The sequence below is a fragment of the Crocodylus siamensis genome, chromosome 4 (assembly GCF_052110815.1).
Source record: "Crocodylus siamensis isolate JL-2025a chromosome 4, ASM5211081v1, whole genome shotgun sequence".
Taxonomy (NCBI): Eukaryota; Metazoa; Chordata; order Crocodylia; family Crocodylidae; genus Crocodylus; species Crocodylus siamensis.
In genome coordinates, this window is record NC_143398.1 from 27,083,753 (window position 1) to 27,102,242 (window position 18,490).

At 44.0% G+C, this 18,490-nt stretch overlaps 1 protein-coding gene across 6 annotated transcripts in view; it reads right to left on the bottom strand.

Moving 5' to 3' along the window:
* The window catches only part of LAMB4 (laminin subunit beta 4), a 96,964-nt gene extending 81,717 nt beyond the window's left edge, over positions 1 to 15,247 (bottom strand). For 3 of the 6 annotated variants that reach the window (XR_016441731.1, XM_090042041.1, XM_090042042.1), the window contains exons 1-3: positions 15,170 to 15,247; positions 13,673 to 13,738; positions 11,137 to 11,294 (exon numbers count right to left, since the gene is read on the bottom strand). Coding sequence is in view for 5 of the 6 variants with exons in the window: in XM_090042041.1 (XP_089898167.1) it covers positions 11,137 to 11,294; positions 13,673 to 13,706 (192 nt within the window). In the remaining variant the exon portion in view is untranslated. The remainder of the gene's footprint in view (positions 1 to 11,136; positions 11,295 to 13,672; positions 13,739 to 15,169) is intronic. The other 3 variants (XM_090042040.1, XM_090042039.1, XM_090042038.1) reach the window with 1 other exon arrangement.
* Positions 15,248 to 18,490: the final 3,243 nt, after the last annotated feature.

Sequence of the window (18,490 nt, forward strand, 5' to 3'; positions counted from 1 at the left end):
CTCAGTGCCCAAAATGAGCAGTCATTCCTTAAGAAGACGATACTAAGGGCCCAAGGGGTGACCATCCCAACAAAAAGCAAGCGGGGCAGGAGTGCCCGAAAGCCCCTCTGACTCACCAAGGGCATCCAGGAATGCCTGATCACCAAAAAGGCAGTGTACAGCCGGTGGAAGGGGGTTGCTATCTCCAAAGAGGAGTATACCTCCTCTGCTTGGGCCTGTAGAGGGGCTGTCAGGAAAGCTAAGGTGGACATAGAGCTAGGACTTGCGTCCAAAATCAAAGATAACAAAAATTCCTTTTTCAAATATATAGGGAGGATGAAGAAAGCACCAGGAAATGTGGGGCCCCTGCAAGATCCTCTGGGCAATCTGGTGGTTGTGCCACAGGAGAAAACAGACCGCTTTAACCAATTCTTCACCTCTGTTTTCTTGGGCAGGGACCAGGACTTCCCCACCGTGATGCAAGATGGACTCGAGGGGAATGCTTCCAGACCTCAGGTTAGGGAGGACTGGGTTAGAGAGCTTCTGGAGGGGCTGGACATGTTCAAATCAGTGGGTCCAGATGCATTTCACCCCAGGGTGTTGAGGGAGCTAGCAGGGGTTATTGCAGGGCCCTTGGCACGGCTTTATGCGTGCTCGTGGTGCTCGGGCCAGGTGCCCAATGATTGGAAGGTAGCCATTGTGGTCCCCATCTTTAAAAAAGGGAGGAGGGAGGACCCAAGCAACTACAGGCCCATCAGTCTTACCTCAATCCTAGGGAAATTCTTTGAGAAGATCATCATGGAGCACATCTGTGATAGGCCAGCCTCAGAGATGATGCTCAAGGGCAACCAGCATGGTTTCATTAGGGGGAGGTCATGTCAGACCAACCTGATTGCCTTTTATGATCAGGTCACAAAAGCATTGGATATAGGTGTTGCTGTGCATGTAGTCTTTCTGGACTTCAGCAAGGCCTTTGACACTGTCTCCCACCCATCCTCATTAAGAAATTGGGTGACTGTGGCATTGATGCCTACATAGTCAGATGGATTGCAGATTGGCTGAAGGGTCGCACTCAGAGGGTGGTGGTGGACGGGTCATATTCAACCTGGGGAGAAGTGGGCAGGGGAGTCCCCCAGGGCTTGGTCCTTGGGCCCGTGCTGTTTAATCTCTTTATCAGTGATTTGGATGACGGGGTGAAAAGCACCCCGTTTAAATTCGCTGATGATTCCAAAATTTGGGGTGAGGTGAGCACACTAGTAGGGAGGGAAAGACTACAGCAAGACCTGGATAGGTTACAGGGGTGGGCTAACAAAAACAGGATGCGTTTCAGTAGTGACAAGTGCAGGGTGCTGCACTTGGGCAGTAGTAACCAGCAGCACACTTATAAGATGGGAAACTCCCTTCTTGAGAGCAAGGAGGCAGAAAGGGATCTTGGAGTCATTACTGACTCCAAGATGAACATGGGCCGACAATGCAAGGTCACGGTTGGCAGGGCTAACCGGACCTTGTCGTGCATCCACAGGTGCATCTCTAGCAGGGCCAAGGAGTTGATCCTCCCCCTCTATGCAACACTGATCAGGCCACAGCTGGAGTACTGTGTCCAGTTCTGTGTGCCCCACTTCAGGAGGGATGTGGACAACATTGAGAGGGTCCAGAGGAGGGCCACCTGAATGATCTGGGGACTACAGGGCAGACCCTACAATGAGAGACTGTGGGACCTGAACCTGTTCAGCCTTCACAAGAGAAGGCTGAGGGGGGACCTGGTGACAGTTTATAAACTCACTAGGGGGACCAGAAGGGTTTGGGAGAGATCTTGTTTCCCCTAGCGCCCCCTGGCATAACAAAGAATAACAGCCACAAGTTGTTGGAGAGTAGGTTTAGATTAGACATCCATAAGAACTACTTCACAGTAGGGCAGCTAGGATCTGGAACCAACTTCCAAGGGAAGTGGTGCTGGCTCCTACCGTGGGGGTCTTTAAGAGGAGGCTTGATGCCTACCTAGCTGGGATCATTTGAGCCCAGTTTTTTTTCTCCTGCCCTGGTAGGGGGTTGGACTTGAAGATCTATAAGGTCCCTTCCCACCCTACTTCTATGATTCTATGAAGAAAAAGGAAGAATTCCTCATTGGCACAATACAAGAAGTTAATTCTTCTGAGGATTGAACAATCACCCTAAACACCAAGGGCATTTATACACATACATTTGTCTCCTCCAATTCAACAGAGATTTGGTGTTTTGGAGTAGACTCAAATAACTGAGTCTGCTCTGCACAAGCACTGATGCGCCTGGTGCTACATCACATGCATTTGTATAAATGGCAAAATGCACATTAGCACTGAGAAGATGGCAGTGGTGCACTTTTGAACTAAAACATCTTCAATATGTTTTACTTCAAAAGCACGCTGCTGCCATTTTCTCAGCACTGACGCGCATTTTGCCATTTATACAAATGCATGTGCCACAGTGCCAGGAGCTTTTAAAAGCCCTGGTGCTGTGGCACAAGCATGTGTACAACAAATGCTCCAATGGACTAATGGTAACTTTTAAATTAAATACAGGGGCACAGGTCAATGTAATATCATTATACCTTATTCAAAAAATGAAAACTAAACCTGTGTACTATAAGAGTAAGAAAGTAAAACTTAGAGCATAAAATGGGAACATAATTGGAACCAAGGGTGTTTGTGCACTGCATGTGAGACACAACGGTAGTATAGTAAAAGTTCAGTTTGTAACAGTCCCAAGAAAGCTAGTGCCAATTATTGGGTTGTGAACATATAAAACTCTAGGTTTGATTCAGAGAATGGATCCCACTGAAGGACTAGAAAGCAAGAAGATAGAAGAAGGATTTTATGATGTGTTTCAAGGCATAGGGAAACTGTCAAGTGAGTACAAGATAGAATTAAGAGAACAAAATACTCCCACCATAGAGACACCAAGAAAGGTTCACCTTGTGCTAAGAGAGAACTAAAAAAGGAATTAGAAAGATTAGTTAACATGGACGTAATAGAAAAAGTAAAGCAACCAACTGCTTAGGTTCATTCATGGGTCATAAGAGGGAAAAAAAACGGATCCTTGAGATTGTATCTGGATTCAAAGCAAATGAACAAGTACGTCAAAAGGGAGCATTCTCCCCTTCCCAGCAGGGAAGAGGTTTTTGGCAACATGGCAGAAGCTAAATATTTTTCTATTTTGATGCCTCTTCTTGTTTTTTGCAAGTTCCTGTAGAAAAGAATAGTACCTTCAATGTACCTTCAATACATCCTTCAGAGGGTATTGCTTTTATAGGCTCCCTTTTGGACTTTGTTCTGCATCTGAAGTATTTCACAGAAAGATGCAACAAATTTGTGAAGGTCTTGATGGAACTATTGATGATGATGTATTAATTTGGGGAAATACTATGGAAGAACCTGACTTGAGGCTAAGAAAGGTACTATAAAAGAGCCCATGATGGTCATGGAGGAACCTGTAGCTCCTTGATATCAAGTGGGTTTATTCATGCATGTAGAAAAAATTATGTATTAGTGCTGGATTATAATCCTCAGTATCCTGAAATTGCATTGTTCAAAAGCACAACAGCAAACTATGTCATAACTCACATCAAATCAATTTTTGTTCGACATGGGATTTCACAATTGTGAGAATAGACAACGGCCCTCAGTTCAACTGTCTTGATTTTAAAGAGTTTGCAAACAAACATAAATTCCATCACAACAGTTCAAGTCCGAAATACCCACTATCCAATGGTCTGGTGGAAAATGGAGTATAAATAGTAAAGAAATTGTGGAGAGAAGTTACAGATTCATACACCGATGGTGAGTTGTCACTTAAATTATGAAACATGGATTATCCCCGGCAGAAATGCTGTTTAAAAGGAAACTCAAAACCAGGATGCCCAATCTTGTGGACAATACTCATCAGAATGAAAAAAACCCCCATAACATTAAAAAAAAATCAGCGAACTCAAACAAAAACGGTACTATGACAGGAGTTTCAGGGAGTTACCACAACTTCACAACAAAAATATGGAGCTTATTTCAGATGTATGAATGTGGAAACAAAAAGCACAAGTTTCCCATCAAGTACCGCCCAGATCCTATAAAATTGTTGCGCCAGAAGGACAGGTGTTAAGAAGGAAGAGATGACATTTGCAGCTCATAAAAGGGAGAAAAGAAGCAGCATCACAAGATTTTCCAAAGGAAACAGAGCTAACATCAAAGCAGCAAGAAATGACAGAGGAGACTGAAAATGACACAGAAGTAGAGACATCTGAACAAAGAAACCAAACAAGAACTGAGGATATCCTTTGAGAATGCAGATAAACTGAGATCACTTGGAGCTAAAAAGCCAACACAAAGACTAACAGAGACCTGTTCAAATGTGCTTTAACAATGGGTTGAAGTAAACATGTAAAGGGGGAAGATATGTGGATACCTTTAAGAGTGTTAGGTATACATTGTTACATTGGCCTGGGGATTGCAGGAAGGAACAGCAGATCAGTAAGCTAAGAAGGCTCTCTGAATAAACAAGCTTTATTATTTTATTAAGTTAACTCCTTGGTCTTTTGAGAATAACACAGCTGCTGGTGAGTAAAACATGGTAGGAATGAAGCTCAGGATGGTTTTGTTAAAGAGAAACCTGAGGGCAGAGGGGGTGGGACCTGATTCTGCTTCTCTGTCCTTCACTTAATGGCCAGGGTATCAGGCTGATCATGGCAGGATTATAAACTATACCCATTTCAAAGCCTTTGTGACTGCACAGCAATAAAGAATGAGGGTGAGAAATGATGGGATTTGTTAGCTAGTGAGGTGGGAATTAGAAACTTCTTCTGCGCGGGTTAATACCAGTAACATCAAAGGCCAGTCTGAACCTACCCCAGTTCCAGCTGACTGATTCCTCCAGCACTCTGGAGGCCAACCATTTTGATTGGCAGGCCACAAATTAGCACTGCATGCTCCATGGGCAACTGGTGCCTCCTGAGTCAGGGGAAGCATGTGCCACCCCCCCAGTCGCCAGTCAGTGACTGGGGCAAGGGGTCCCCACACCAATCTTGCAGACCTGGGGTGGGGGGGCAGGTCCTACCACGGCTGATCTTGGCAACTGTGGGGGGAGAGGTCCCCTCGCAGCTGATCACACCAACCCAGAAGTGTGAGTGGGGCACCTGGAAATGCCAGCGGCACTTCTGGCAACCCCACTCCCTGTCCGGTGCTTGAAGGGGGGCACCAGTGTTCCTGCCCGCCCTCCCCCTGCCCATTGCCTAAGTGGGGAGCACTGGCTGTCAGGGGGTGCACACTGCTCTGGTCACTACTGGCATTCTCTGTAAGTACCGTTCTGAATCCGTTTCCCCTGCCCTATCTGCACTCAGTTCCCTGCCCTGTGTTCTCTGCCCCATCTGATACTCTCTCTGCTCTCTGCCCTATCTGCCACTGCTAGTGCCCTCCCTGATCTACTTTATGCCCATACAGAAGCTGCCTGTACCACAAATTGCAGGTTGGCTACCTCTGTTGGCTACCTACCAGCAGGACAAAGGAGTGATGTATTTTGCATCATGTCTAGCTAGTTTTGATCCTCTAGCCTGAATGTCCAGATACCATTTACAGCAAGGTTTACAGGGGGCAGACTTTAGTACAAGTCCACAGCATTCACATCTTTGAGGCAGTAACAAAACAACTTAATTGCTCTGCCACCACACTTCAGAACTTCCAGTTATGTAGGTATGGAAAACACCATTGCTTTGTTAATCAAATACAATTCTGAAAAATGTTTTCCATGTTGTGCCTTCAAAAATAAAACAATCATAAGCAGAAACATCCAGTGTAAAACAATGTTAATCTGATCATGGTTACCACTATGGTCTTATTTATTTAGCATTGTTGGAGGTGACTGAATACTGCAGTAATAGTGCTGGCTGCTCAGTTGTGCTATCTTTGTTAACCACAAACATTTCCTATAACAGGTTTGCTCTTGTAACAACCCTTGATATAAGGCACTGAGTGGGGGGAAAAGAACTGGAACTTTCAGCAGTCAGAACTTGATTCTACACGATAGTTGGTATTCTGGCCTCTATCCAGCACTTAATAGCATGCAGGTGAGCAGTTTCATTTAAGTTCAGTGGCACCTTTCATATATGCTTTAAGTTGTGCAGGCAAGGTTCTTTGAGTTGTGCACACACTTAGCTAGTCTTTACATGAACTCCGAGGGTGGAGAAAAGCTGCTTTAATTAGAGCAGCTCTGAGAGCCACTCTAATTAAAGCACCCACAGCATCTCATGCATTCAGTACACACTTCAAAATGTTGGCAGGGGTGCTTTAACTAAAGTTTGTTCAACCAGCTTTAGTTAAAGGACTCCTGCTGCCATTTGGAAGCATGGGGATGCTGAATACGTGAGACATAGAGGCTACTGGAGCATGATAATTAGCATGCTCCAAGAAACTTGATTAATCAAGTCTGCTCCAATGCACTGTAATTACAGCACATCAGAGCAGCATTTCTGCACATCTGTAGGTGCCCTTAAATTCTTTGCTGGATAAGGGACTGAGTCTGCAACACACATGCCTGTACCTTTGGAGCTAAATCATTAACTGCATTAGACAGGGGCAGTTATAGACTCTTATCCTCTGTCATGGCTAACTACAGACAGTCAAAAAGCCCAAGGCTGAATCAGTTCAATCTTTGCAGGTGTGTCTAAGCTGCACAGATTGAACCGATAAGCAAGTGAGCAGACATTCACTTTTGATTCTAGAAATGTAGCCATATGAGTGCAATGGCCTAGGCCAGAAGCTGAGGGATGATTCTCCCTGCTCGTCTGGAGCACACAGCTTGGGCCAAGCCTAGCCCTCCCACTCTGCAAAGGATGGGGGTTTGTGGGGGAGATGTAAAGCATCCTGGGATGCTGGGGGACTGTGAGTTAACTTGAATCTGGAGGGGATCTGGGACAGAAGTTCAATAAACGAATTTAACTTAAATCAGTTAAGTCTGATACCGCATCCATCCAAGTTTATCTTAAATTGCTTTCAAAATTACTGAAACCAGTTTATGTGCATCAAATGTCTGCTGTGTTACAGATCTGAACTGGTTGCTGATCACTTATACCAGTTAATGTGTAATTTCTGTCCCTATAGGGAGGCCTGATGCACCTAACTAAAGTAAAATCACATGACTTCCCACACAAATATCTCAGAAATACCTGGTCATCTGAGCAATACTGCATTCACATGAAATCAAAAGGTAAGTATGATTACTTGAAATCAAAAGGTAACTAAGGATTTTTAAATTATTTAATATTCCTCAGTCTCCTGTTCAAGAAACAGCAGTCATCCAGCTAGGTGTCAGAAACATGTTCCTAAGGGGAGCAGTTGCATATCACCAAGGATCCTGATTTTCTGTGTTTAAAAAATCCAAAATTCTCTGATAAAAGCTCCAAATCTACATTTTTCCATGATTAAAGTGAAATTTACACACACATACACAGTATATCAGTTGAACACACACACACACACACACACACACACACACACATTATATCAGTTGAACACAATGTTTTATTGATATACTTACAATTTTAAAGCAATTTAGAAGCCAACCAGTGCCTCAATCATTATAATAAAATACATTCTAAATACTATATATTTTGGCATTTGATTTTGGTTTATCATGGAAAATCAGAGCTCCCTGCAAGCAGCTGCTGGGGCTGCTCCTACAACTCTGCCTGCCTGTATTGCCAACTGCATATGTGTCCATAGGCACATGCATGTGGCACCCTCTGCCCCAGAGACCCGGATTTTTTCCCCCTTTACCTCCCTGCTCCCTTCCTCCCTTTCTATAAATAAAATCCACGAACATTAAATTTGGGAGGGCGAGTGCCCTCTGTGCCTTACCCTCAATGTGTCGTTACTGCCCAGCAGGACACACAGCACCAGCAGCAGCAGCACCTGCATGGAACGCAGCCTACTGCACCCCATGCCCACCTCTCCCTGCCACAGCCTCTCTGCTCCCAGGTGCCTGCACTGCCACCCTAAGCCCTGTGCCCAAAAGTGAAAGGAACTTGGAAGGCACTTCCCAAGCCTCAGCCCCAGCCCCAAGGAGGAGGACAGCCTGGCCCTGCCTCTGGCTGATCACCCCTGATCCGCCTCCCCCCAGCTCCAAACAGCAAATTGCAGGCTGGAACTCTGCCAGCCTGAAAAGAGAAACTTTAACTTTCCCACTTCAAAGGGGAAAATCTGGGGTTTTCTCCTTTAAAGAAGGAAAGGGAGAAAAGAAATGGAGGAAAAGTAAAAAAAGAAATAAAGAAATACAAGAGGCAAGGATTTTTGTGGGTAATATCTTTTATTGGACCAACTGCGTGATTTGGGTAAACTTAGACACAGTTCCAAATGTATCACATAACATTCAAAGTCTGTGTTTTTCTCTTTTAAAGGGGAAAATCCAGGTTTTTCCACAGGAATCAGAAAACCTGGATCTCTGCATGATTGGGATAGACTTATAGACCTACTTCCAAATGCATCACATTTTATTCAATATATGCCAGAATAGAGAATACTCAGTAAACTTTAATTTGTTCTTGTACTGCATTTGAAAGTACATCTAAGTCTATCCCAACATGCAGCTGGCCCAGTAAAAGATATCACCCACAAAACTCCATATTTCCTGGATCATCATGGCTACAACATCATTCAAATGTAACAAAGGAATAACTGACTCTACAGTAACTCTTAGGTTGTTGGAGAGGTTACAGTGTGGTTATAATGACAAAGAGTTACTTTTCCTTATCTGTAATATTAAAATCATAGGATTACAAAGTGTAAAAGATTTACAAAGGAGTTAATGACCCCAAAAAGTTTAAGAGCCACTGTGATAGAGAGAATGATATATAGCAGGGGTGGGCAAAATGCGGCCCAGGGGCCAGATGCGGCCTGTCAGGCCATTTTATCCGGCCTGCGGCGCCCCTAAAAAATTTGGAAAATTACTATTAATCTGCCCTGGGCTGCCTGTCATGTGGCCCTCAGTGGCTTGCTGAAACTCTGTAAGCGGCCCTCTACCCAAAATAATTGTCCGCCCCTGCCTAGACTAGTGCAGAAGTTCCCAACCCCTGGGCCATGGCCCAGTACCGCCACGAAGGGCTGGCTGTCAGTCCACAGGGGGGTTGGCTGCCAGACCAGAATTCCAGAAGTGACTGGCATACTGTGGAGCAGCAGCCAATTTGGCTGCTGCTTCACAGTATGCTGGTCACTTCTGGACTACAGTTTGCTGGTCTGCAGTTTGCTGGTCTGCGATCACTTCTGGCCTGTGGACTGGTCGGCGGTCACTTCCGGTCCATGGTCACTTCTGATCTGAGGTTTAAAAAGGTTGGGAACCACTAGACTAGTGCAAAGGCTCTTAAACCTCTATAGAGTCTAAATTAAACAAGTGGCTAAAGCACAATAATTCAAATAAACTTGTGAGCCAGCAATCTTAGCAGATCTTTCAGAGGGAGTGCTCTGTTCTTTCAAGTTGGCTTCTACTCCATCTGATATTCACAAAAGTGTCAGGAAGCTCTGCCTATCCTGTCTGCATAACTAGAGACTATTCATACACTGCTGTGTTTTCCATATGTAAAGAATGCCTATGTACTTTCAGTCTAAAGAACCTCTATTTTAGATTAAGCAACAAGATGCTGAAAGGGAGAGTATATTGTATATGCCTCCTCTCTTATAAGCTGCATTTGAACTGAACATAAAATGGCAGTTGTTTCAGGCAAAGATTTACAGCTGTACTACACAAAAAACCTAAATCCCAACAACTCACAAAACCCGTTTCTTTGCATTCTTGAATGCTTGTCAGACTGACACACTATGGCTTTTACCTTTGAGGAATTTATAGAAAAAGTACTTCAGGACAGTGGTAACAAAGTTTCTCAGCAATTCCTATATTAATTTGTGTCCCCCCACTGATACTTTATTATTTATGTCTATCAAGAAATTAAGCATCCCTTTGAAGGCTATTTGATTTTTTTCTGGCAAACTCTCCCCAGGTCTACAAGATTTATACTTTCAATAGGTTTGTGTTGCAGGACTAAGGGCCCCGGGGTAGCCATGACACCCCCTGGTGGCCACACAGCCCCCTGCTCCACTCTGGCTCCTCAGGGTATCCTCCCTTTCTGACCTTCCCTTGAGTATAGGGAGGTTGCCACCAGGTCCCAAAGTGAGCCCCAAGTCCTCAACTAGCCAGTCTCAGTCTAGCCCCTCCCTCTAGTGCACCAAACTGTATCCCGTTGGTCCTGTCAGCACTGCCAGGCACCAGCTGCCTTATGGGCACTATTTGTGGCCTCCATACTCCCCCGTAGCCATGCTCATGCCTCACAGGTATTATTCCATGTCTATTTTAGAGGGGACCCCTGGCTCCAACACAACGTTTGGCCCTCAGGCCCTGAACTTTTGTCTTGGCCTCAGCCTTCCCGGCCTTGGCTCTTTTATTCCTGTCTAATTCACCCTGGACCCTATCTTGTGCACTCCGGGCCAGCCCTCACATTGCCTTACCCCCAGGCCAGGCTACTCTCACTGCCTCAGGTCTTGGCTCCCCGGGTCCCTGACTCCCAGGCTGAGCTGTCTGCCACAAAGTGCCCTATCAGGCCTCCACACACCCCCTGTAGCTACAGTCCGATCCCCCAGTATCTAACTTAACTGCCCCACAAATACAAGCCTCTGCTTCCAAACTCAAAGTCATCCTCGCTTGAGGCCACTGTCACCCTGCAAGCTGTACCGTCCTTGCAGCTTTTACCTCCCAGTTCTTCTGGGTGACTTGGGGGCCTGTCAGGTTGTCTCCTGCAGCCCCTCTCTTAGGAGAGCTACTCCTTGCAGCATGCAGGGCCAGACTGCCCACCTTGCTCCAAACACTGGGCTTATATGCTTCTAAGCACTGCCCCTTCCAGTCAGGTGTCTCCTCAGCTACCTACAGGAGTTTCCCCTTTGCTGAACGTCCAGACCGCCCTCTGCTGCAACCCTGCACAGTGAGCTGAGCCTGCTGCACTTCTCCTTCAAGTGACAGGAGCCTGTCACAGCATGTTACTTGGCATTTGAGAATTAAACATATCCTGAAGACTCTTCACAATCTGTCTAGTCATCTTATAAATAAGAACAGTTTTTGTAAGTTCAATTATTTTATAAATAAGAGTAAACCAACCTCCAAATAACCTATAATGCAGTATTTCTGAGGGCCATTCATTCCACAGGTTGATGAGGCTGTTAGTTGTTCACTCCGACCCACTAAGAGATCTCCAATCACTGGATGACAGGAACCACTATTGCAGTCATCCTGTGCGTACAGGAGACTTATCAGTACTGAATCCAAAAGAAGATGAAAGACAGCTGTAATGCAGCTATATTCTTTGGAGAAAACTAGTTATATTCTAACATCAGCTAAAAACTAAATTGTCCTTGGTCTGCCCTTTTAAAAATTTTTTTGGTAAGCTTTAGAAGACCCGCTGTCATGAAATTCACCTGCTTCATATCATTACAAAAAACAGTAAGTAACACATTGCATATCGGTATTAAAATTTTGATCATCAGTATTTTACTATGCAATAAAGACACCAATCTGCCGAGCAAAAATAATTTATTATGCTTTGTAGCCTGATATAAGAAGCGTTGCTGCATCATTGTGCAGAGCATTAAAAGACTTATTTTACCAAGGGCCAGATTCTGATCTTATTTCCACTAATATACATTTCGAGCAATTCTGCTGAGTTCAGTGGAAGTACTCCAGAATTATCCTAGTGTTACTGAGGATGGAAACTAAGTCAGTGATTCAATTTGAACTGAATAACAAGCCAGTTTCCATACAGTACATTTTCCATAATGAGAAAATTCAGGAACAAGGAATAATTTGAGAATCAGGTAAAATTTACAAAGGCTTATGAATAGCTTTGCCTGAAATGACTGTCAATATTTTTCTCCAGTTACATTAAAGTTATACGGTTTTGCTCTTTTCGACAAGTTCTGTCCTGAAATATTGAACAGGAATGGCAGCCTTCAAAGTTTCATCTATATAACACTGTTTGGCTCAACTTGTTCTGATAAAAAGTATGCTTTGAAAAAAAGAGGCTGAGAGGCATAGGACTCTTCAGCCTGGAGAAGCGAAGGCTCCGGGGTGACTTCATGGCAACCAGCCTATAAGTACGTAAGGGGTGTGCATCAGGGACTGGAAGAACATCTGTTCACCAGGGCACCCCAAAGGAAGACAAGGTCCAACAGTCACAAACTGCTGGAAGACCATTTTAGACTGGATATAAGGAAAAACTTCTTTACTGTCCAAGTCTCCAGGGTCTGGAATAGACTCCCCCCAGAAGTGGTGCAAACACCTACTCTGGATACCTTTAAGAAACACTTGGATGCTTATCTTGCTGGGGTGTTCTGATCCTAGCTGACCTCCTACCCCTTGGGCAAGAGGCTGGACGTGATGATCTTGTGAGGTCCCTTCCAGCCCTAATGTCTATGAATCTAGAAATCAGAACACTAGGAATTTAAGGAAAACTAGAAAAATTATTCATATAATTTTAGAAGCAACTCAACAGTGTCAATGAAAAGTGTCTGAAGGTAGTGCTGAAGCTGTTAGGTTTCAGGATGTACTTCAACAAAGCAGCAATCTTTTCAGAAGTCAAGTAACAGAGGAGTTTGCTTATTCTACTTCACTTTTCTCCCCAAGTTCACACTATCAGTTGCTGACAGATATGGATTGCCTGTTTTACAGCCTGATCCAAAGCTAGTGAATATAGAGGGAAGCTGTTCTTTGACTTCAATAGGTTTTGGATCAGGATTCACACTCTTTTGAATGGACATTCTGGAATAAGAGATCTCTGTAAATCAGGGCTGTCTAGCTAGTGGCCCATGGGCTGCATCTAGCCCACAAGGTCTCCAAACTATCCCTCCCTCCTCTGGTGTCTGCTTCCTGCCCCCAGTCTTGGGAACAGGACAGGGATGGGTGGTCAGAGGGCTCTGCGCATGCAGCAAGGGGAGATCTGGGCTGCTCGCATGGTAAGAAAGTGGCTGGTTTGTCTGCACTTAGCATGTGGTCTGGAGGAAGACTACTACTTGTACTGCCCGCATAGCAGGCAGCCGCATAGGGGAGCCGGTCTGCCCACACTGCTTGCACAGCACAGCAGGGCCAGGATGCCCAAGCTGTCTGTATAGCAGGGAGGAACTCAAGAGTAGGGGAGTGTCACCTGCATGGTAGATGGCCTTAGGCTAGGTACAGACTATCCAAGAGTCCAAGGTGGAGTCAATCTAAGTTACACAGTTTTCTGTAAACAGCATAGTTTAGACCAAAAGCAAACAGAACACACATTTGCCTTTTGGTGGCAGTGGGGCAAATCTTAGACCAAGTTCTGCCATTTTTTAAATCAGTCTGTGTGCCAATCTTCTGTTCTATTACAGGTATAGACCAGTTTCCATCACTGGTACAAGAGTGATGTCTGTACCTGGCCTTGGGGTGTGTAGCCTATTCGGTATGGCTCCCAGCTGCCCAGAAGTAAGATATGCCTGCTATGGAGTGATGTACCTGAGTGTATGATGCTAATGAAAAGGAATGTATTTCAGTGGAATTCAATAACAATTTGAAATAGTTTGTATATGAAATAACATAATGAAAGGCTGGGAAAACATAAATTACATAATAGTATGAAAAAAGATTTAGCCTAGACCCAGGTGAAGTCTGCACTTACCAAGCTTTAAAAAAATGATCAGCTCAAACAACATTCTTTTAGGTGAAAATCAAACTAATTTTATGTCTGCAAGAGGAGAAGAAAATTAGCATGGCATTTAACATCTTATCAAGACACTCTCATGTTTACATGGTGTTTAGAGCTGCCTTACGTTAATCAATACAACCAGAATAAAAATACAAACACTTAAAAATACAGGCGTAAGTTTCTTGCCTCATGTCTCATGTCACAACTTTCATTCCTGAAAACTATGAAAAGCAGAGGGATACCTCAGCTTCTTAAAGGTCTATGAAAGGTTATTCTCACGTCATTGAAAATGAAAAAGGGCTATAAGCAAAAATACAATGTTATCATTTAGCTATAACCCATCTGATCCTGAACAGCTCAGGTACAGTGTAGCAGCTGTCTGACACCCATGCTTTTAGCAAAAACGACTGTATCAGTGGGGAAGTTTAATGGAGAAAATAGTTAATGACACTAGGCCAGATTTTTGCATCATGCAGACAGGTCTGTGGGAGGGGAAGCCACAGTGGAAAGCCCAGGTTAGTTTTTCTTGTGGGATTTTCCCTGTATCCTTCCTATCAAGGAAAGGGTTAGCAACCTCCATGGGAGAAAAGGTAAGGATTAAAAACCCCATGGATTTTGGGCAAAACAAAGGATAGCTACCACACTGAAGAAACCCACTACTTGCCTGCCATCCCATTAGCCCTCAAAGAAGCCATGGTGTCCTTGGTTAATTGTCTTTGTACCCCTCATATCCCCTCCCAAGCTAAGGGAAAACAGTCACAAGAAGATGCATTAATGCTGCTTGTAGCATTAATTTCTGCAGGGTCACAGAGGAAACATGTGGCAGACAACTCCATCATTGCTTGTAACTCTGCAGAGCCTTTGCCATTTGAAGTGGGATGCCAGGGTATCACATGCATTTTAGTAGAATTACTCACATGAGTAAAACCATTCAGTTATTTAAGCTTTTGCAGGCCTGGACCCTATATAGGCATCATAATCTCAATAATTATAGAGATAGTTCAGCTATAATAATTGGAAAACCTGTAAAAGGGCAACCAACCTTCTACAGCAATATCTTGTTGTTTTGGTTTCCCCTACTTTACATCAACTTAACGAGTATGCAAAATTGAATAACATATGTGCAGTTGTATTTTTTGCTGTCTAGCTAAAAATTCACAACAGACCCAATCCCGTGGGGCATAATTCATCAAACATTTCTATTAACCTGGACAGATCTAGATATGCTTTTAAATTATGCCCCTGTACTCTGATATTAGTAAGGTATGTATACCCATAGTAATAATTCTTTATCTAGGTAGCTAATCACTGCTATTTCTGACTAACAAACACCATGGTTTAATACTCACAATATTCACTAAAGTCTACCTTTGCTGCTGCATTGGTTTAACACAGAAAATGATGATCATCAAGGTGACATGCTGTAACTTGGTGAGTAGCAGGAAAGTTAAATGTCAGAAAAGGTCTTACCTGGGTTTAGAAAGACAAAGGTTTTCTAGAAGTGAGTGCAACAAAATGAAGGAAGCAGTAAAGACATACCTGCTAGTTTCAGTGAGGAAAAAATTCTTAGCCTGAGGCACTTGGGTGTAAAAGAAAATGAGAACTAGTATAAAACTTGCCAAAACAGTAATTTGTGAAATCATTCTGCCTTGGTTTTTGGCACTAGTAAATGCATGCAACCAATACAGCTAGTGATAGCTATGATTATAGTAGAAAATAGTATAAATCATGAATTCATGATTCATAAATAGATGCCTTATGTGTTTTGAATTGTACCTTTAATCCAAGAGGGCAGCAGTATGTTTATGCTGGGCCGGCCCACCCTATCCTGTGAAACCTGCGGCTGCAGGGGGCCCTGCAGCCAAGGAGCCCCCTGGGTCCAGTCGCTGCCCCCCTCTTCCACTGCCACTGTACTGCCACTGACTTCACATCTGGCCACTTGCCCCCCTTCCCTGCTTCCCTCCCTCCCTCCCCGCCCCCACCCCGCTGCTACTGTTGCTGCGGCCAGCTTCTTCAGCCCCTTGACACCCCTCTACCCTCCCTGCTGCCACCAGCAGCTTCTTTGCATCAGGGGCCCCCCAAAAATGTGGGTTGTTTATATGTAGATTTACAACAAAAGTTTAGTAGCATGTGCATACCTTAATTTGACTGGGTGCAATTAAAGTCAGAGTAGAATGCACTCACAGCAGATCTGCAAGCTGTCTTAAAGAAATTATTCCTTATTTTTGAGCAGTCTTTAAACTCAAACAGTAAAAATAAGAACAAGGGTGGCTGGATGGTTACATTGTAGTCCTAGAGAGCTAAGAGATCTAGTTGCGTTCCTAGCACTGTGATTCTCAGGTGCTGGGGTACCTTAGTGTGCCTTGAGATCCTTTAAAGCGTGTTGTGGGGTATCAAGAAACATTTGCGCTGTTAGATGTGCAGACATGATTCACAAGATAAACCCAGAGATTTCAAATAGGAGCCCAAAGAGTTAAAAACATCCTGATCTGTTGTGATTTTTCTGAGATCTGTGCAACAGAAAAAATGCTCTATTATGTTTCTGTAGTCAAAAAATGAAAGAAAACTAAAAGCTGGAATTTTCCAAGGAGTACCTTGAGTCTAAAAAGTTGAGATTCACTGTACAAGCATCACCACAAATATCTAGTGGACCTTGGACAAAGTCATCTACAGCCACATATTCAAAAGTGGCCACAGGTTAGGGTGCCTGAATTTTCAGGTCTCCAAATTGAAACACTTTGAAATTAATTTTCTAAAAGGTTGGATGCCTGGGAAATGTTGACTGTTGAAGCAACCAAAACCTGTGGCCACTTTTGACATGCTTTATTCTTGATTTTTAAGTGCATTAGTTTCCCTGTGTATAGAGTGGGAAGAATACTGTAATACCTGCCACACACAGGTGTAAGACTTAACTTCTGAATGTTTGCAAAGGAGCTTGAAGTTCTCAAATAGACAGATGTACAAAATAATTATTTTATATTTGAACAATCTCTTATCTCTCATTTAGTATTCTCTCTCATTTAGTATTTAATTCTTCAGGAAGAAGTAAAGATCCATATTCTTTCATTCCTAAGATAAAGCTTTGATGTTAAAAGTATTCTGCAGTTGCTGTGATTGCCTCTAGCAGAAATAAGTCACATGCCTACATTCTTAAAAACTGGTTTCCTAAAGAACATGTACAAAATACGTGTTGGAGCATAACAACTTTTTAGGCTGACTTAATCCTGTCTTTGGTGTGTATCCACCTACCTGGGTGTTAATTATTGTACAAATTGTACAGCGGTATAGGTTGTAGCTGTGTTGGTCTAAGAACATAGGCAGACAAGATTCTGTGGGTAAATCCAGTATCTTTTATTAGACTAACTAAAATTTTAGTTGGTCTAGTAAAAGATATCAGATTTACCCACAGAACCTTGTCTGCCTATGTCCAAATGTATACATTTAGTAAGCAAAGTTATAAATTAATAAACACAAAGGAGTGAATAATAAATAAATCAGCTTTGCTATAACTTGTAAATTCTGTTTTTATGAGTTAGCAGTGTCATATGTATAATGAATAAAGATCAAACTTTCCCACAGTAGTGTATTGTATAATAGTAGCTACACTTTTATTAACATATTTGGTAGGAAAATCACTTGTTGTTACCAAAAATTAAGTTACGTGAGAGAAAATATAGTGGAAGAGTCATGTAGCAGGTACATGAATTCCAGTATTTTGAGATTATGCAGGCTCTCAGGGAAGAGTAGGTCTTCAATTTGCAGGAGACAGAAATTAAGAAGCCTCTTTCCTGCTTCTCTGGCCCCATTTCTAGCAAGGGATCTATAGGGTGCATCTACACACGCACTTTACTGTAGAGCAGGCCTTAAAGGAAGAGTGTGTCAGCGTCGCCAACCACAACTGCCAGTCAGGGACTGCCCGCAAATCCATGCCCTTTATGCAGCAGCTGTATTACATCCTCATGCCCTGGGACCCTGAGCCATCTAGTCAGACACAGGCAGCCTGACTGAGCCTTCACTTTGACCTGGCACCCAGGGTGATGTGCCACCAGGGGAGGGCCCCTCAGCCCACCAGGAGCTCATTCCACTGTACTCCCCACCCCAGACTCCTTCAGCAGCTCTGGAGGCATTTGTACACATGGTTGTGTTGCAGGGCTGGGCACTTTTAAAAGTGCCCAGTGCTGTGGTGCGTACATTTGTATAGACAGCAAAAGGCATGTCAGTGCTGAGAAAATAGCAGCAGTGTTCATTTGAATTAAAACACATCAAAGATGGTTTAGTTCAAAAGCACACCACCACCATTTTCTCAGAGCTGATGTACATTTCACGGTTTATACAAATGTATGCAATACACTGCCAGGTGCATCAGCTTGCTTGCAAAGTTGATTCTATTAATCGAGTCTGTTTCAATGCACCAGATTTCAGTATGTGTATAAATGCCCTAAGAGCCCAGGCCAGTGCCTGCCCTGCCAATTCTGCATATTTAGCCCCACCCAGGAGATCAGGCTGGCCATGGCACTGCTGGCCACCAGCAGTGCCAGCTCCTCCCCAGAGGGGGCCCCAGTCTGGGAAGCTGGATACCACATCCCCGCACCACTGGGAGCCACATATCCTCACTGCCAGCAGGGACCAACTCAGGCTGCTGGGTACACCTTCCACACCCACCTGGTTAGCTCTACACTGTGGGGAGAGCCCTCCCTGATATTGCCCCTGCCCCCACTCCCCGCCAGGCCCACCCATGCTCCCCTTGGCCCCTGGAGCCCCCCAACACTATGCAGGGAGGCAGAAGACAGT